At 36.8% G+C, this 20,142-nt stretch overlaps 2 protein-coding genes across 3 annotated transcripts; both read left to right on the top strand.

Moving 5' to 3' along the window:
- The first annotated feature begins 3,741 nt into the window (after positions 1 to 3,741).
- On the top strand, positions 3,742 to 8,729 carry LOC141434043 (uncharacterized). 2 transcript variants are annotated; one of them, XM_074096280.1, is made up of 8 exons: positions 3,742 to 3,933; positions 4,271 to 4,444; positions 4,523 to 4,578; positions 5,062 to 5,460; positions 5,545 to 5,617; positions 5,985 to 6,121; positions 6,488 to 6,646; positions 8,430 to 8,729. In XM_074096280.1, the coding sequence occupies exons 1-8, from the start codon at positions 3,807 to 3,809 to the stop codon at positions 8,652 to 8,654; spliced, it is 1,350 nt and encodes a 449-aa protein (XP_073952381.1). In that variant the 5' UTR covers positions 3,742 to 3,806; the 3' UTR covers positions 8,655 to 8,729. The 2 variants fall into 2 exon arrangements, with proteins under 2 accessions (XP_073952381.1, XP_073952382.1); XM_074096281.1 differs by having other exon boundaries at positions 8,426 to 8,729.
- A 428-nt stretch (positions 8,730 to 9,157) lies between these two features.
- Positions 9,158 to 15,818, top strand: Mlc1 (Myosin light chain alkali). The gene is made up of 7 exons (XM_074096282.1): positions 9,158 to 9,262; positions 9,592 to 9,619; positions 11,737 to 11,894; positions 12,815 to 12,965; positions 14,442 to 14,528; positions 14,940 to 15,002; positions 15,446 to 15,818. Exons 1-6 carry the CDS (start codon positions 9,260 to 9,262, stop codon positions 14,963 to 14,965), a joined length of 453 nt encoding a protein of 150 aa, XP_073952383.1. The 5' UTR covers positions 9,158 to 9,259; the 3' UTR covers positions 14,966 to 15,002; positions 15,446 to 15,818.
- The last annotated feature ends 4,324 nt before the right edge of the window (positions 15,819 to 20,142 follow it).

The following is a 20,142-nucleotide window of genomic DNA, read 5'->3' as shown; positions in this document are numbered from 1 at the left end:
CTTCGCGCAACCGTGGCTTGTAGGGTTCGCAACTACCTCTATGTTGACGATATGGTAGATAAACCCTGGTAAACCGTGAAAGGGTAAGCCAGCTATTGTCATCATAATGTCACTGTCGCGACACACGTTTATTTATTACTATTACTTATAACGTATTAGTAACATTATGGATCTAAACTTGATATTTTTTTTGCATTTATTCAATTTTTGATCAGAAAATACGATATACTATTAAAAGTATAGCTGAAGCCACTGTGTGCGACAGAAACCGTTATACTATTAAAAACCAATCTCTAGATTATATCTAGGTTAGACATTTTGTTTTTGAAAATGTAGAGCTTTATAATGTGTTGTTTTTACGATTATTATGGTTAACTAGTATTGCTCGTAAGTTAATATAATAAGCCTGTATGTAAAACGGGGTATGTGTCATCCCTACAGAGAGTACATTGATTTGTGCGCAGCCTCCCGTTACCATGGAAACTGAAACATGGCCGCCGATTTCAAGAGCCTTGCGAAATGGGTCACTCTCGGTCATTGACGATCTCAATATTAAACTGTATTTGATTTTATAGTGCACTTTTAATGCAGTTTCAAAGCCAGATGCTTATCTATTAATCGCATACACAATAAGCAATAGTTTTAGCTACTCAAATATTTAAATAGCTGTCAGGAAGCGTTCCATTAAATGTAATTATTTTTTTGCACTTAATTAAATTAAATTATTTTTCTCAAACATGCTCGGAAATGTATGCGTTAATGTCACGAAATGGAGACATGAAGTTTCTCATTTATGGCTCCCTACCACCTCCCTACATAACTTCTTGGCCTAGGCCATGAAGTATGTATGAAAATCCATTATTGTCCGCTGCTCTAACTTTTTAAATTTGCTTACTAACATTAAACTGACAAAGGAAAAATTACGAACAGCCAACCACCACTACTCTGTAAGCATTTGCGATACTGCGATGCGATGCGATGCGATGCGATGCGATGCGATGCAATGCGATGCGATGCGATGCAATGCGATGCGATGCGATGCGATGCGATGCGATGCGATGCGATGCGATGCGATGCGATACGATGAGATGCGATGCGATGCGATGCGTACGATGCGATGCGATACGATGCGATGCGATGCGATGCGATGCGATGGATGGATGGATGAAATATTTCCTCACATTGTTTGAGAAAAGCACTATGCAAACCATAAAAATTTAATGAAAATTAACTTATACTTATTAAGAAGAGTTCTATCAGATCACATTTTAAATTTTCATTAAATTTTTAAGGAATAATCGAGAAAAACTAAAAAAATGCAACGTTGCCAGCTCAGCAGGTATAATATAAACGCTCCTTTACTCGTTAACTTGTAAAACCTAAATAGCTGTGATAGTTTTCCTTTAAGATTCTCTGAACGCTCCAGGACGGTCGATTCTCCATACAAACGTAGTTGGGCTCTCGTTTTAAGTACAAATAAGTTTTTCATAAAAGACCTAAAAACTCTAAAACTAGCTCTATTTTATCAAGCTTTTATTTCGTTTCACCTGTCCCGTTGTCTGTCTGTCTGTAGTCAAATCTTGCAAGTTAAATTTGACCAACTTCCAGTCGTCTGATTGGCTTGATATTTGGCATACTTATGTAAATTGCGTGACAATACAATAATCTGGTAGTCCAGCCAGGATCGTCTCCGCAGGTTAATGGCATCTACTTGAAATTTGGTAAGCACGCAAATGTAGTTTGCGTGACAATACAAGTAAAGTCGCAAAAAAGTACATTCAGCAAAATAGCTTGTACGAAAAAATATTTTTTTACCAAAGCTTATTTTAATTATAATTTCTAGCAGCAAAAGCTATATATCCGACTTAGATATGGCGAATCCCATTTTGTTTATAAAGTTTCATGTTATTCCAGCATGCCGTTTTAAAATGAGAACCAAACTACGTTTGTATGGACAGTTGAGTTCATTCGAGCATACTACGAGTACGTACCCTTAATGGACGAATTGCGAATGGACGAACTACGTCATGGACGAACCACAAAACAAAAACTGCGTAATAGACCAATCGCGAAATCGACGAACTGCGTAATAAACCAATCGCGAAATGGACGAACTGCGTAATAGACCAATCATATTATGGACGAACTGCTTAGTAGACGAACGGCTAAACGCGATTTGGACGAAAAGCGTATGGACCTACAGCTAACAAATCCAAAATATACGTGCAACTCTAACTTGGTCTGTTGATTGAAGTTGATTGGGTAACATAGTATTCTATCAACGCATCGCTATTGTGTAGGTCTGTCCTCTGATTTTCAAAAAAATATCCGCAGGTGTTAATCAACAAAAAACTACCAAAGATTAGTTTTAAATAATGAATATGTAGGTAGGTACTTATTCGGTAGTGTGCCATGGGCCATGAGGCGCACACTCGTCCCTATTTTTCGCATTAGCTTATTTTTGGAAAGTCAGCTAGCTTTTAAGCAAGTAATGCGACAGTTGACACGTCCTTGATGTCACAGAACAAAGTCGCTCGTCTTTGTTAACGAGATTGGTGTGGATATCAATGTTCGTAGTGGCAATTTACTTTATAAATAGAGCCCGAGTGGGAGCGGCGGCACTAAACTGTTCCCACTTTATAGATTGCTTTGTATACTAACGTTTGTCAGGCCACACAATTATACATTGTCAATGCATGTTTCTATGCAACACATAAGACATTACATATTGATTCGACTTGCAGTAGGTAACTGCAGTAATAGTCTAGGCTAGGACACGAACTAGAGAAGATTTTTTACCCGACTTCAAAAAAGGAGGAGGTTCTCAATTCGAGTGTTTTTTTTGTATGTATGTTACGCAATAACTCCGCTAATTGTGGGCCGAATTTCAAAATTCTTTTTTAGTTCCAAAGTACATACTTCCGAGGTAATCCCATTGACACCAAGTCAGGATCTGATGATGGGATCTTAGAGAAATCAAGGGCAAACCTCGAATTTTTAAAGCACACCTAAGTATAGCAATTTTGGCATTTTTAACAACAAGTCAGGTATTTACATTCAGAAAGTATCATTTGGTGAACTGGACCCTGATAAATAGAAGACCGTAGGTACCGGTACTCTGTTATAAAATGATATAACTATGCTGTGTTTGAGCTTAATGGAATCGTTGTGAGATGCACTTTGGCTACAAATCACTAAAAAGTATGAAAATTTCTTTTTTACTTATTAAAAATGGAGCCGACTTCAAAAACCTTCAAAAATTTTTTCGAATACTTTGAAGTCGGTGCCTCAGCACGAGCCAGCAGGTGTGATTGAAGCCCAATATATAATAGTATGTAGGTGAGGTAGACGGCTATAGTTCCACTCCTGCTGGCTCGTGCTGAGTTTTTGAAGTCGGTTCCATTTTTTGCAAAAAAAATATTTTTTCATATCATAGGTATTTAGTATGTTCAATATCGCGAGTGGGTTGGCTAAAAAAAAATTCGTAACCAAAGTACGACTATTTGAAAACTTAAGAAAATTGTTAATTTTTTATCTTCGCATTCATGAGTTTATCGGATAAATTTAATACTACTTACCCGTGTATGGAATTGATGATAAATGATAATAAACCTGCGTAGGCCATGCAAGCGAAGAAGCCCAAAGCTTGAGTTCTAATAAGCCCTGGCTGGCAAAATGTCCTAAACACAAATAAAAAAATATATAAAGTAACTGACAATTAATTGACAAAACTGAACTAAACAGTTTGTGCAATTTGGGTTTGGTTCTGACGCATTGTATTTTAATATCTTTGAGAGCTCATAAAAATGCCATCTATGCCATCACAGGAGGAGGGTGAATCTAGCTATCGTGTGGCTGGTTTGCTTGCATTTCATTTGGTTAGCCAGGTGCTAGATGAAGCTCACATTATTGCAAATGCTGCAGCCGAGTCAGGTATGGCATTTCAATGAACCGCAAGGCGATTTTAACTACTATAACCAAGTGTTAATTAAATTGTGTTGTGTTGCAAATAGGATACATCAAACTCAAATCACTGAAATTTGTTCTTTTTTTCACTCAACGAAATGAAAAAGTCTTAAAACAAAACCTAGTTCCAATCAATAGATACGCAGCATCCGATGGTAATCTATAAATTATTCGCTCGCTTTGACCTTGATATATTCGCAAATATGAAACATTACGCATCTATTTTATATATACACATGCAAGTTTCATTGCTCTACAAATTTAATAGGACAATTGATATTATTGATAGCTTTTGGATTCGTAGGACGACCTTGGCACTACTTATCTATGCGGAAGAATATGCCACCAGACATGACCTATGTCATTCCTCCGGGTCAAGAATTTACCACTCCACCTGGTGACTTCATCGAGGGAAATGAGTCTGCGAAAATGGAGATGGATAATCTCCTGGTTACGTCCACGCCTCAAAAAATCATAGGTACCTACGGAAAACTGTAAAAAATTATAAAATCTGTTGAGATTATAAGTAAATAAGTTGATCCACAATCTGTTTCAGATGATAAATCTAAAATTGAGACGATAATAGGACAAGGAGATGAGGATGTTGATGCGGTAAGTTTTATGCTTAAAAGCTTAATAAAATAAATGGAATCGTTTTTAAAAAATGCAACCCTTTTAGGATCATTTTGCTGTCTGTGTGTCTGTCGCCTCTAACTTTTCTGGTTTCCAAGACCACGAAATTAAAATATGCAATCTTTTGAAAATGTATTTACTTACATAAAATAAACATTTGTTTTAAAACCTTACATTAGCATTAACTATGAAATTTGGTGAAAAGAGAGGTCTCACGATACACGAGTAAATGGATAAAATGATATCTATGTCTAAAACCAATTTTCGTAAAAATTACCTACTTAATTTTGCATAGAAAAACTATAAAATAAAAATAAATTTCGTGCTTGCCTTTAAATTATACGGATCCTCAGTGCGCGAATGCCATTTTTTTTGTACCCAAATAACTCTGATGATTGCAAATACCCGTTACTTCATTATAAAGTCACAGTATAATAATAATGCTGTTTAAAATATTCATAGGGGCAGAGCGATCTAAACAACTCAACATCGATGTTCATCAATCATCTATTCGATATGAGTGACGTGGAACACGGCATATGCGACAATACTGCTATTATAGAAAAGAACATTCAGGCTAACGAATTACTGTCCCAAGTTGTGACCGAAATAAAGGAGCAGTATAATGACACGATGCTTCATACCTATGACCGTATTGACCAAACCGAAGAAGAAGCTGTAGGATTAACTGATAAGAGCTACAGAAGCACTGACAATTCATCATTTTCTTTACTCGCTGACGAATCACACGAAGGAATAGGGAAGGATGTCATGTTTTATGTCGATGATGATGTTCCCACCTGTACCGATATGGTTTATGAAACACCGCAAGATCCAATGACATCTCAACGAGCATTACAGGTTTATAATTTGTAAGATTTTATCGAACATTTATACCCGTAGGTAAGCCTATTCAAACTTTGTTATATCTTTGTATTTGTTTAGCACTACGAAGAATTAGAGGAGATCAAAATTGAAAATTCAGAACTCTATGAAAATGCCTATTTAACCATGAATCGTAAGTAGTCTCGAATTTAATTTGTCACTAAAAAATCTCTACAAATTATCAATGGATCGTCATATCAAGCGGAGCTTTATTTTTACCCGACTGCAAGGAGAGGTATTGTTTTTCGCGCATATTTATATCGCGGGTTTCTTTACGCAATGAAACTTGAGTGAAAATTTCTTGTGATAATGTTTTAATCTTATGTCGTGACGAAATATTCCGTATTCATTTTTTATTTAATATTAAATAGTACATTACGACTCGTTGGTCAAAAATCAGAATGTATTGCTATCTAATACTAATTATTGGTAACTCAATTCTATGGAGCGCTCCCTCATGACCATTGCCTGAGCGTCTATTGTAACGTTTTGATGTTTAGGTGATTATGACCAATGTTCCGATGAAGACGGATATCCCATACTTCAGGATCCGAAAGGAATGATAATGCAGGAAATTGAGTTGCTTACTGCTGATACTTCTGTGGATACAAACACACCTTGCGATGAACCTGAAGAGGTATTTTTTCCAGTTGTTTCTTTCTGTACAGTAGCCATCAGATATTTGGGAACGGAAAAGGTGACCAAAAATAACGAAACATAAACTCTAATATCTTGAGAATACAGTGCATACGTAAGTGCTTTACGATATTTTTGACAATCTTGGTCACTCCAAAATATCTTGTGGTGACTGTATATTTTAGTGACTACAATGCAATAAATTTATCTGGGGCACGGCAGTATCCCTGCCAAGTCGAGCAATTAAATTAACCGACTTGGTAACATATGGATCTCACAACTTTTTACGGTAGAAGAACTGAGTTGCGAGACTTGTTTTTTTTTACAAGTTATGTTTTTAATGGCATTTTCCTTTTTCTCTTATAAGGATTCGAGTACAAAGCAAAGGGGAGATTTGCAAGCGACTTCCGCAGTGTCAGCAAGCTCTCGCAAAAGCAGTTTGGTGCATAAATGCCGTCTTCAAGGCGCGAGACTGCTGGCTTGTCTCAGGGGCTGGTGGAGACGCAAGGCACCCTCGAAACGCAAGGTAACACTTATATATTCTCTATCCAACTGACTTCATACATATAATATAATAATATTATTATTATAATATTTAGGTAAAACATTTATGTTATACATATATTGTACTCACATTAAAGTGTATTATACAATATCACAGAATAAGTAATAAACAATATTAGACTTACATAATATCAGTTACAATTATAAGTCAACGTCTCAATCAGCCTTATTGATTTTTAAGTGATGCATGAACTTTAATAAAAAAATGGTAAAGCGCTTAGCTTCAGCTTACTTGCTCGACTAAACATTTGAAAGAAATAGAAGATAGGATAGGGGCGAATTCTGTAATTTTTTAGCAATCAGATCTGTTTCCATTGCTCGTCCTTATATCGTATATGGCACTTGCCCAAAGACGGACTTGACACTTAAAAAATAGGCAGGTGACTTAGTCTGCGCCCGCGGGAACTCGTCACTTTACCATGAGTGAATTGAATGATTGGCCATGATTGGATGGAGGAAAGAACTGGAAAAAATGCAGGATAAGTGAGAGTTGCATGTCACTATATTGAGTTATGCGAATGGAAAAATTATGTTGGATTAAATACGTATTTAAGAATAATACATTATAAAGTATTAACGAGTTATGTATGTAATACATTATAAGTATCTTATGTAACGCAATGGTGTCAACCATCATGTTGAATGTAAATAGACAAAGAAATAACACAACGGCTTATAAGATTTTTTGACATAGAAGCAGAGAAAAAAAAACAAAAACAATTTGCATTAACCTATATTATTAGTAACTCTTTTTCATGTCGTTGAAATAATTACTTACGCACTAAAACACTATGCTACGGCGTAGCGTAGCGCATAAGTGTAGCCTAGCAACTCGCACGCGGTCATAAAATTACGTTTACGTTGACTTTCGGACATGAAACTTGTAGTTTTAATAAACGATGTGTTTAGATTATTCACTGTTCAGATGTCAAAACAGTTTAGTATTTATTAGATTATGCAATGGCTACCTATAAGTTTTATAATTATTTAAATATGATATTATATTGGCGATATTTCAGTTTAAAATTATTTGCAAGTTGCACCTTTAAAATTAAACTGAAACAATTCCAAATATTCACATTTCCAAAATAAACTTTAAATACAACACAATCTGGTTGAATTTTTAAAATGAGAAAATTTCGAATTATTTCAGTTTAATTTTAATCCTTTTTTTGGCAAGTTGAAACAAGTGTACGTACTGAATTCAAGCCTCGTTAAATTCTCGTAGAGCTAACAAAAATAACTAAAATAAATAAATAATACAATTATGTTGATCTAAAATTATGTATCTTATAAGATACAATACCAAGCAAAGGGTTTAAATCTAATCAGTCTAATCCACCTAAGGGAAAAGAAATAAGTGTGAGATTTATCAATTGGCTTGCGATGCTTGCAGCGTAGATGCGAAATAATAATACAATATCTGCAATTTTAAGAGTTAAGTAAATATATTTGTATCGCAACATTTGTTGGTATGTTTGTAAGGTAAAATCTTGCAGGTCGAATTGCACCCACTTCTAGTTAACAGGGTAACTTTAAATTTGACATTGATGTATAAATATACTGATGTATTAAACTGTGTAAATAGAAGACAATGTAGGTAAAGTTCGCAAAAAGCTTGTATTGATAACGAAATTTTTGTCAAAAACTTATTTTATACCAGGGAGAGTAAACAATAATCGAATCCGAGATAATTTAAATAAGGTGATTCTGTTATTTCAGTAAGAATGTTTCACTCTAGGAAGGCCGTGTACCCGGGCCCCGACGCGGGCGCTGCCCTATGTCTCCGGACGCACGCCGACGTCGCGCCTCCAGCATGCAGGGGCCGCCTCTGTCCCCTGTACCCTCCTGCGTCACCTGGAAATTCAATACCCTCAACGAGGCACTCGTCAACTCCTCCGTTTGGAAAGACTACACTTTCGAAACCAAGCCCAACGACTGCGGAGACCTTTGATGAGATTATGTCATAGTTTATATTCTTCATTTTAGTTAGCTATTGGATTTAAATAAAATTGTTTGCGTATACAGCAGAGTGTTAAAGAGAAGGTTGGCTTATATTTTACGATCACTTGAACGCTGAACCTAATCAGTTTTATTCCTCCTACGTGACTACGCGTAAGCAGCCCAATGAAAAATGCATATTGCAGTGGTGCATAGTTCAGCAAATTTAAGACGTTTTTGGTAGGTGACGACGTGGTCCTGAATAGAGATGTCGCAGGCACAGGTATGAGCTGTCGAACACCTCGATTTCCCAAAGAGATTCGATCGAAATAGTTATTGTAAATGTAGATTTATCATTGGAATAGGCGTGAGCTTGTTACGGTGGGGGGACGGGTGGAACACTGCTCATCCCGCTCGCGCTCGAGCGAAGGACGCTTGTCCGAAGCGGCCGCGACGTCGGACCGACTCCGCTGAAAATAGAACGGTCGCGGATTCCTGGGCTAAATCTCAAATATCCAGACGGGTGCGCCATCTAAGCCAGTTAAAACAGTCCCGCGAAAAGTCGCCGAGCCCCACTTCTTGTCTGAACGTTCGCCAGTGAAGACCGGGAGGGAACCAACTAACACCACACAAAATGGTGAGTCACTCCTGACGTCAGTGAAATTGTGATAAGGAGTACAGTGTGGAAATGGACTGTTAGCTCGCCCAGTGATACCCGACGCGCGTTCGATCTTCGCGAAAGTTCCGCAGACCGGAAGCTTTCAGGAGATCTGGAGTTACCACCATAGCGCCTTACGATTAAAATCAGTGTTGTGCTAAAGAAACAGTGAAAGAATATGGTATTGTATGCTTGGACTGATAACATAAACACTCACGGTGCCTTGACGCTGGCTACACGACTAATCCTACACATAGCATGATACCATTGAACATGAAAAGTAACGAAATGTTTTTCGTCATTTTCAGAGCGACCTCAGCAAGAACGACGTTGAAAGTGAGTATAATAATATTTAAAATGGTTTATTTTAGCTTTACAATTACAAGATAACTAACTCCTAGTTTAACTATTACAAAAATGATCATATTCGTAGATCACATCGGCCGACATTTCGATTGGAATACCTGGAGAGTCAAGGATGATAATTGTTGTTGTAGGCGGTCTCAACTCTAAAACATGAACGAACGGCTGCAACAGAACATGAATGTAACGCGAGCGAGCATCGTAACATCTAAGTATAGCACCGTTTCTCTTATAAGGTTCGCGTTATCGCGTTGCTAAGAGATGCCGGCGGCAGCGGCATTGGCATGGCCACGTTGCGCGCGCGCTGCGTTCTATATTTAACCCCGGTGTTCACGTGACCGCGCGGCCCGCCCGCCCAAACAGAGAAACTCCGCTCAAATTTCACTGCAACCCTGCCTTATGTTTTTCGGCGCCCGGCCTATATAGTTAGATGCGTGTGCGCGTACCATGGTAATTTCGTGATTTGTCACTTGCTACCATCTGACCTGACTGGCTGTCATTACCAAGGTCGTCGTATGATGCTGAATCAGCTGATCTGTATACGCATAATGAGCGTATATCAAGAATTACTACTAGTTAGTAAATTTCATAATCAATGAGTTTTGAATGTCGGAATATCATATTTATTTTATGCTCTTTTTATCCTTGACCATTTACACTAGTTTCAAGAATTAACGTGATTTAAGATAGTATTGCCTAGAATTATAATTTCATTGTTTCAAACAATGAGCCAGTGATTAACATAATCCAAAATATAGTAAACAATCAAAGTCGTTAAATATGTTATTTTTATTTAAATTCTAAATTATAATTTTCGTTAACCTAAATTTAATTAAATTATCTAAGAAATTCAAGAACCTTTTTCACAAATTCAAAATGTTTTCAAAATCTATCTTCACATATCTTGTATAGTAAGCCAAGATGAGAATAAGAAGGTACCGGAGCTAAATCTTTTTCAAACGATCAACTGTAATTTTATTTAATGGCATCAGTAACTATATATACCTGAAAACTTCAACAAATACGAGTAATATATAGTTTTAACAAAAACCAGTTAGCCGTTTGGCGTCCGGCAGAATTGGGACACAAAATTCTGATCTATTATTAGAGAGTGAGTCAGTCGAGTCCACAGTGAATACGTTGAAACTTGTGGGAAATGAAAATATTTTCGGCAAAGAATGCCGACGCCCACGCAGAGCTCGATGACGGTGTCTGAACGCGAACTACAATAGTTCAGATATTCTAGAAACTTGCACGATTTCAGCATTGAACAGCGAATTACAAGTTTTTGATTACTTACTGATAGTAGAATCGTCTCTGGTGTCTACGATACTTTCGATACTGAGGATACTAATAAACTTTAAAATATTTAACTATGTTAGTTCTAAAGTTTTTTGATAATTGGCTAATCGTGAGAACGTAAGACGTTACTGCTTAAGATAAATTGAATTTATTCCTGAAAAAAAAAAGCATAATTTTTCACTTTACTGCCGTGCTTGGCGCTTTCGTGGCGTAAGATATTTTTCTATCGTTATAGTATCACATGAATAATCAGGTTGTAGTCTGAAGTAGTTAAAGAGAAGCTGTACCATTAGATAGATCATACTTTATTATTTTAGGTATTAATTAATCTACTCAACTCATATCCATACTACTACCATTGATAGAAGTAGTACCGAAGTTATGCAAATTATTTGAGCTGGCTCTTAAGTAAGTTGTATGTAGACCTATGCATATGCTACAACCATTATGACCAGAAGCACGTACTAACGTCAACTACAGAAAGTTGTAATGTATAATGGTTTTCCATCGTTTTCTATCGAAAAAAATCGTATTTATCGTACTCTCTCAATTCGCTTCAGTACCCATCGTACTGCCATTTTGACTTTTGGTACTAAATAATTAGGTTTCATATGAATGGATTTGAAAATGCCACTCTTTTAAATTGATTAACACTTCGGATGCCGTCGTACTCGTATTCCAATCGAAATCCGAGTTTTCCCGACAGAAATACATTATGCATTATATCTGTACTTTCTGTACGCTTTTGTAATCGCTATCCTTCATGTATCTAATGTTTGCATTATCAGGGGCATCCTTCGCCTTCTCCATCTACGACTTCGACGGCAGTGGCAAGGTCGACGCCTTCCACCTCGGAGATGTCCTGAGGGCGCTCAACTCCAACCCCATCCTGGCGACCATCGAGAAGCTCGGCGGCACCAAGAAGAAGGGCGAGAAGATGCTCACCGTAATTATTTATTTTAGTATCATTTACCTTAAATTTATCCTTATTTATAAACAGGGATTCAGACGGGGGGAGATAATTGAGGTGAAATTTTATGACGTTTGATTCGTGATAAATTTCACGTAGGTATCAAACGTCCGAAGCGCTCAATATCCAAATTTCATAGTTGGGGATCGTTCTTATCTGCGTTAGTACTAACTATAAAAAAACTTCCAGCCTTTATAAGTACTATACATAACGAACGTCTGGCTGCCGCAAGTTCTTAATCCAGTAGGATAGCGCCCTCACTTTAAAAATATCATTTTGCCCCCTTGTGATACAATCTAGGTCTTTGTCTGTAGGTCCGTTTATAGATTATTAACCCTTCGTGTATTCTAGTTCCTTCAAATGTTGTTAGCAGTTAAGTAGATAACCAAATACAATTTTCTTTTTGTTTCTATTCAAATCTGTATGATTTAATCTAAATCATTAAGTGGCAATAATGTAAAAAAAATACAGTAAGCCTCAAAATCAAGATACAAACGTACACAGTGTTATCTTTCTTTACATAGTACATTTAAAACAAAGTCGCATCCCGCCGTCGTCCCTCTTTATGTACTCGTATGTATGTAGGTATGTATGTATGCACAGTTAGATTTTTTAAAGTGCGCAACGAATTTTAATACGGTTTTCATCAATAGATAGTGGATTAAAAGGAACATAATTTATTATGGCACATAATATGAGTAGCAACGCACGCACGCTTTTGCGCAAGTGTTCTTTTGGAAAAAAGGAGATGGAAAATGTGAAGTTACAGCCTCTATTTTTTACTTTCTTCATTTTTCCTTCCCATTCCTTTCAAAGTTGCATTTGAGCGATGCCGGAGCAGGTTGCTAGTTCTTAATACAGTCTACTTGATTGATAAATTATGTGGTTTCTTCCAGCTCGAAGAGTTCCTTCCCATCTACAGTCAAGCGAAAAAAGACAAAGACCAGGGATGCTACGAGGACTTCCTGGAATGTCTGAAGCTGTACGACAAGAACGAGAACGGTCTGATGCTGGGCGCTGAGCTTACACACACACTTCTTGCGTTAGGTAGGTCGATTTAAGACGACGTCATCCAATAAAACCCAGTTTAGACCAGCAAGAAAACTCGTGCAAATTGCGAAGCCGTCTAGTTACCTATATTGCGATACCGCTTACAAGATTAGGTACGTTCAAGGACTTTAATTCATGAGCCACAATGGAACTATTTCACAGTAAACGTCATACATCGGAATAATTAAAAAGGAAAATCGTCATGACTTTTCCTTTGAAAAGGTTCCATAGTGGCTCATGAATTAAGTCCTTGACCGTACGAGCTTGTAGTGGTTAATTGAGTGCCAAAACGTAATGCAACTTGCTCGATTTTTCTTGCAGGTCTAAAACTTAAGAGATAAAGTAATTTTGAACAACTTGATAGTATTTCTATTTTGGGATTAGATGCAAACTTAAGAGTCTTCCTTTTGTTACAATCAGTACGAATCACATTAAAAAAAGGCTGTACCTGCAATGGGCATTTTCAGAAAAAAGTGTACCCTGTACCTACTTTTTTTTAAACCTAACAAATTTTGGGTTATTTCTACTCAGAATCACGAGCACTATCGATTTAAGCAATAGAAAAAAAGTGTCCCACTTTTATTTGTCAGTTTTGTGACGCAGTTAACGATACATGTTGTATGGACCGTCACAAAATTGACTAATATTTTTTTTATAGTAAATTAAGGATAATTAAGGCAAAAAGGGTACATTTTTTTCTGAAAACCCCCACCTACTTAAAAATAGTTTTAGCCAAAGTCAAAATATCTTTATTCAATTAAGCTCTTATGAATGTCAAAAAAATCTCTGTTGAGATGAATCCGGCAAGAAACTCAACGAGGTATATTATTTTTTAAACAGATTTACAATATTATTAAATTATATTATACATCACCATCCAAACTGAAAGGTATTTTTACGAGAAAACAAAAACACTGTTTCAAAAGTAATGCAGAAACAGTACAAATCCTTCTATTTTAGTAACTCTATCAATAAACAGGATTTGTAGGTACCTACAACTATTAAGCTTAAACGACATAGACATTTAGGTTTGGCTTGATGCCATATTTCTCAATACGCATTAAGGTATCCATCTAGTTGTTTCTATTGTAGCTTGGCACAATATGAAGTTTTGTTTTTGGTGTCTACTTATTAACGGAAATGATATTTAAGTATACACCTACTCACTTATCGGTGGGAAAAGTCGTAAGTTATTCACCTACAAGTACCTATAGCCTGAAGTTTATTTCATGGTCTTTAAAGAAAATAGTTTAACCATGATTTGCTTTGTTAATTCCATTCTTAGAAATTGGAATTTAAATAGGGGAGGCCTATGTCCAACAGTGGACGTCCTACGGCTGATATGATGATGATGATTCTTAGAAATATACTGATTAGGTACCTAAGTATCACACTTTCATTGTGATTACCAAATTTGGAATAATCTATTGTATTGTTTGTTGTATGTACATTAAAATTCCATTTTGTTATCAGGTGAGAAGCTCGAGGACAATGAAGTCGCTGAAGTCGTGAAGGACTGCATGGACCCCGAAGATGACGACGGCATGATCCCCTATGCGCGTAAGTAGCTTTCTCCTATACAAATAAGAATGTTTTTTATAGAAGTTTGTAGAATCATACTTATACTAGAATGTAAATTGAAGTTTAATTCTAGACGTTTATTTTCCTCATACCGAACTTAGTGTACATAAAGATTGGTACAATTTTAAATTGTAGCTAAAATTGTTATTCTTAGAATAAGCATCCACTATTTTCGATATTCCCCTACACATTCCTATTAATGCTCCTTGTCTAGTGTTTAGTATCAGTAAATCCCTTAGTTAAGAACAGTACTTAAAGTTCTACAATCCGTATTGCTATGAGCTCCTTTGTAATGGAATTAAATATAAACTTATTCCATTTAAATGTAATGAGCATGTGTAGATTTGTGTCATGTGTGTGTTCCCCTGTTTACCATTTATCCATTTACAGCATTCCTGAAGAAGGTGATGGCGTAGAAGATTATCATCTGGTCATATCTTTAGTTCTAAGATCGTAAGTTAATAGTTTAGTAAAGGGTTTCGCTACTGCTGCTCTTCGTTCTTGCTTTACCGCAATCTTATGCTGATCTTTAAACAGTGGCCTTCTTTCTTTGGTAACTAATTCGATATCGTTTTTGTCGATCAGCACCAGGTAAGGTTTTTACTCAATTAATTAATAATAAAATAATAAGCCGCTCGGCCTCTCTATTTCTTACTACGTCTTTTACAGCTCCTAATTTCTTCCATAATAATTTTATCGAAATTAAAACTCTATGCATTTTTTAAAAGATAACGTAACTGTCATCTGCAATTTTATTGTGTGTAGCGATGTAGTAACAAAGAATTCACAAATGTGTCATTTCATTTTCAAAACGTTCACGTAATTCATTTGGAGGCTTAATTAATAATGTTCAGTTATTATGTCAGTGGTGTTAAGTTAGTTTTTTGTGATTGCAGCTTTCCTTCGAAAAATGTGCGACGGCTGGGGCTTTAAACCGGCCGAGGAAGGCGAGGCGCCTGCGGAGGGTTAACGCGTGCGCCCGCGCTGCTGTAATGGCGGCGCGTCGCCGCCCCGCCGTCCGCTCACAACATCACGTATCCGACCATCTCAAGATACGGACTATCCCCCCTTTTTTATACGATGCAACAACACCTACCAAATTGTACAACTTTGTATTAACTACTTGTACATACTAAAGTAAGATTAAATTACTGTAAAACACGTTGTACGTGTCTTTTAAATTTATTATTATTTATTTTAAGTACGTTTATATAATGACAAAAACACAAAAAGCCGTAAATAATTTTATAATAAACTGTTAAATTTTCAGCCTTTTGTTATCTTCAATTACTTTGGTGGATAATGAAATTCCCGATTCAAATTTGATAAACATAAACTTTGCATTTGTTGTCGGAAGTTCGCATTTTCATATTTAAACTTTATACACCACTATCCTATCCTGTTAAATCTAGCAATCTTTGAGAAATTAGTCCAAAAACCATTATTAAGTTAAAAGTTCTTGGTACAGTCACCAGCGCCAATATCTGATACAACAAAGCGTGCATATTATCTGATACGACTAGCGCCGATAAGACGTGTCAGATATTTTTTCACGCTCCGTTGTGGCAGATATTAATGCAGGTGACTGTACTACGCACGACCAGCGCGGAGAGCGTTATCTCTGTTCATTGAGCAGCTGAGATGCTCGCTGCACTTTCGTTACTTGGTAGCACATGCAATGAACAGTGAAAACGGGCATCGCGCCGTTAACCAAAATCTCAAGCCTTAGGGGCTGTTTCACCATCCATTTAGTGTTAACTGACGGTTAAATGTGATGCCGTCTCTATTTGTTTTGTTCGAATAGACGGAGAAAGCATCACATTTAACCATCAGTTACTTAACACTAATCAATGGATGGTGAAACAGCCCCTTAGGCTCCGTTTCCAGCAGAGATGTCTGAGGATGTGTTGCGAGGAATGTGTTTATTTCATGAACTAATAGAAACGCTTCATTTACCTCGCCTCGCTCCGCTCAGCTGTTTCCAGCAGAGATGTGCTGTGCGAGGATGTGGAAATGAAGCGTTTCTATTGGTTAATGAAAAACATTCTTCGCAACACATTCTACCATAAAGTATCTCTGGTGGAAACGCATTTTGTGTCCATGGTCAGATTTCAATACTCTACTAAAAGACGCTAATGATTTTTAAAAATCAGCCAAGAGCGTGTCGGACACGCCCAAAACAGGGTTCCGTAGCCATTACGAAAAAATTAAGTAATATTTTTCTAGGGATGTCGTATTTTATACGGAATCTTCCAAGTTTAGGTATATTTTGTACCTTAGGCTGCTATTTAAGAGTAAAACTACTAATAACTCTCAAGCAAACTTGACCGTTATAGTTTTCATTGAAAGTTTGATATACTTACTACCATCCAGAATTTTTTCAAATTTTTCCACTCACCGGTTTAGATTTTAGAGGGGAGAGGACGCTCGATTTTAATGAAAATTTGCACTTTAAAGTTGAATATTTCACAAAAAAATCAATGAATCGAAAAATCTCTCACTATAAGGTTAGATGAGAAAAAAATCACCCCCACTTTACGTCTAGGGGAGGTACCCTAAAAAAATTTTTTTTTTTAGTTTTTATTGTACCATTTTGTCGGTATAGTTTACATACATATCCGTGCAAAATTACAGCTTTCTAGCATTGATAGTCCCTGAGCAAAGCTGGGGACGGACGGACAGACAGACAGACACGGCGAAACTATAAGGGTTCCGTTTTTGCCATTTTGGCTTCGGAACCCTAAAAATTGATCATGGGCCAAGCTACGCGCAAAGATACCTAACCAGGTATGGGTCAATCTTTGCGCGTAGCTTGGTTTAGTATTATGATTATGGCCCATCATCATTCCGAGCCTCGTCTGTTATGTTGCGGTTCTTCTAAAAAGAGTTTTAAATATACAGTTGGATTTTCAAAACTGTTCAACCACCCATACGCTAGTGTTCAAAAATATCTACACGTAAAAACCTTATTTTGAGTAGCAAAACGTACCGTGGGGGAATAATGTTGGAATAAGAAGTCATAGTTACTGTGCTGTAAGTATTAAAATATTACGTGGTTCAGTAAGTATCGAGGTATAACCTGAAATAGATCAGTAACATAAGATTTGGCACCAAGCAGGGCATACAGTTAAAGCTTAAATAAACTGAGTGTGCGGTAAAATGCAGCTAAGGCCCTACTTGACATCTCTGGATGGGCAGTTGGGACGGGTATCTAATTAATTATCTACGAGTACAATAAATTTTGAAAAGAATAATGGACAACATAAATATTTTTTTACGCCGCACCAACCCGTATTTGAACCCGCATCTCATCTCAAAGTAGTTATGATAGTTGCGCTAGATGGCACCACCTGCCATTATTTATTGGCAAATTGGCATATGCAATGCAGTGATCAAAATTTTCAGGTGATGATCGGGAACCCCGTGGTGCAGTTGGAAAGCTCGCTTGGTGCATAACCATTAGCCATAAATATTTATTTCTTTCTTTCTTACCATAGCCAAGACATGCGGGTTAGAATCCCGTCCTTTGACTGACACCCAAAAAAAATTGCTCGTATAAAAAAACTAGGTACCATTGATATCATTACAGAGAAAAAACCGGTAAGCGATGTATGAACGTATTAAAACATATTGTTTTTGTCAGTTGTTAAGGAGTTCCGTCCTGCGCAGAACACACTAACAGTGATCTGAAATTCTGGCCTTCAACACAAAGCAGCGCTATATAGCTTCTAATTTAGAACGATTCTTGTGTGCTGAATGTAGATAAATCTATGAACTGGTTAATTTATGAAATAATAGCGACCCCTCGGCTCTACACGGGTGCAACTTTTGAAAAAAATGAAGTGAAAAAAATAAAGAAAGTAGGTATGATGAAAGGCGGTCACTTCACATTTTTCATCCTGCCTTTCCCTAAAATTGCAATTATACAGTAATTTATGAATAAACCTTTGATGCATGTACAGTCAGCAGCAGAAGAAGATGACCAGTTGTGATGCTCAAAATGATTTAAATACTCTTATTACCTTGGCAGTAGAGTCGTATGTAGAAATTTTTTACCACCGTAACTGCAAATCCACTAGTGCTGCTGGCTGCATAAATCTTCCCTCTTAATTCACTCCGTCCAATCGTCCATTTTGATGAAAACTGCATTAAATAAAATCTGTTGCTCTACCTACATGCAGAAGGACAAAAAACGGGAAGCTTCAGGTAGGTTCTAGGTATACTATCTAATTGAATTAAAGATTGACAAATTGAGGCAAGTCTAACAGTCCACATTTTTTTAATGCTGTTCAACTGTATGTTAAGTATATACTACAAAGGTTTCAATAAAATAAAGAAATAACAAATTAAACCTTTAACGTGACGTGTTTGCGTGTAGGTCATCATCATCATCATCATCTCGGCCTATATACGTTGCCACTGTAATCCTCTCAGTCGTAGTTTCACCGGCATCTAGTGCGTAATTGGAACTTCACACACAATTGAATTCATTCGTCAGTGTGTTGGTTTTCTCATAATGCTTTCCTTCACTATAAAGCTCAAGGTAGATAAATTTCAGTTGTAATTTCTCACATAAATTCTGAAAACTTAGAATAAATTGCAAATTGCGAATTGCGAACCCACGACCCACTGCTTGAAAGGCCATAGATAAATCTACTAGGCTACCACTACTTGTTGTAGGCTGATGTAGGTCATACATATTCTTAAAATGTAATATTAACCAGAGTCAATGATACAAGAGGGTACTTAACTGGGCATTGCCCGTCCAAAGGGGTCGTTTGCCAAATCCTCCCTCGCACGCGCCAAGGAAAATGGAGCGGAAATGTTTTGCCGGCATCAATACAAAGTGCTCGGGTTTATTCGGCTGACGATCGGGCGAGCTCGTGACTCGCCGGGAAAATGAAGCTGCAAATCTGTGTTGCTAGTTCGCTTTACTGCTCGATTGCTAAATATTAGGGGATTTTACAACACGTTGCACTTTTGTTTTTGGTTAATGAATGATATTTTTACGCGCTTTATAAGAAGTTAATTCGGATTTTTTAACCCATTATGTTGGTGTTCTATCATTTAAGTTCACTTGAAGAGATCACACTTCGCGTTCTTATTAGAGTGGCAGGTATTAGATGAATTGCATCTGATTCGTTAGGTACAGAGGCGGTGCTAGGCGACATGGGCCACCGCCCACAGTTTCGCGGTCTGAATTCAGTGTAAATGTTAATAATTATAAAAAAAATGAAAAAAAAAATGTTCCTGCATATTTTTGAAATATATTATTATTATTTTTCCTGAATAGTTCTTGTTCCCTTTTCGTGCCTCCTCTCTTTAAACATGCCTATAGTCAATTTTTTATCTTTTAGCTTAAAATAAAAGTAAAAATGCCACATCACACAAAGAAGAAATACAAGAATTATAATGGCTAACATATATTTTTTTTGGAATCAAGTTTATTTTGGTTTCCTTTTATTATTAAAAGATGAATAGAACTTTTGTCACGGATGGACCCGTTCGCAAATCTTTCAGCATTCTCACCTCGTCCCTTTCACGACTCGTCCGGATCGAAACGCGTTCAGTTCGCGTTGTGGGTCTAAAAAAT

The sequence above is a fragment of the Choristoneura fumiferana genome, chromosome 13, assembly GCF_025370935.1.
Source record: "Choristoneura fumiferana chromosome 13, NRCan_CFum_1, whole genome shotgun sequence".
NCBI lineage: Eukaryota > Metazoa > Arthropoda > Insecta > Lepidoptera > Tortricidae > Choristoneura > Choristoneura fumiferana.
This window is presented reverse-complemented; position numbering and strand designations above follow the sequence as displayed.

Excerpts from the sequence above, each read along its gene's own strand:
- Mlc1 (XM_074096282.1), top strand. Across the intron at positions 9,620-11,736 it reads CAGCAAGAACGACGTTGAAA|GGGCATCCTTCGCCTTCTCC; the intron begins GTGAGTATAATA and ends TTGCATTATCAG. Across the intron at positions 14,529-14,939 it reads CGGCATGATCCCCTATGCGC|CATTCCTGAAGAAGGTGATG; the intron begins GTAAGTAGCTTT and ends ATCCATTTACAG.
- LOC141434043 (XM_074096280.1), top strand. The coding sequence starts at position 3,807 with ATGCCATCTATGCCATCACAGGAGGAGGGTGAATCTAGCTATCGTGTG. Across the intron at positions 4,579-5,061 it reads GAGATGAGGATGTTGATGCG|GGGCAGAGCGATCTAAACAA; the intron begins GTAAGTTTTATG and ends AAATATTCATAG. Across the intron at positions 6,647-8,429 it reads AGGCACCCTCGAAACGCAAG|GCCGTGTACCCGGGCCCCGA; the intron begins GTAACACTTATA and ends CACTCTAGGAAG.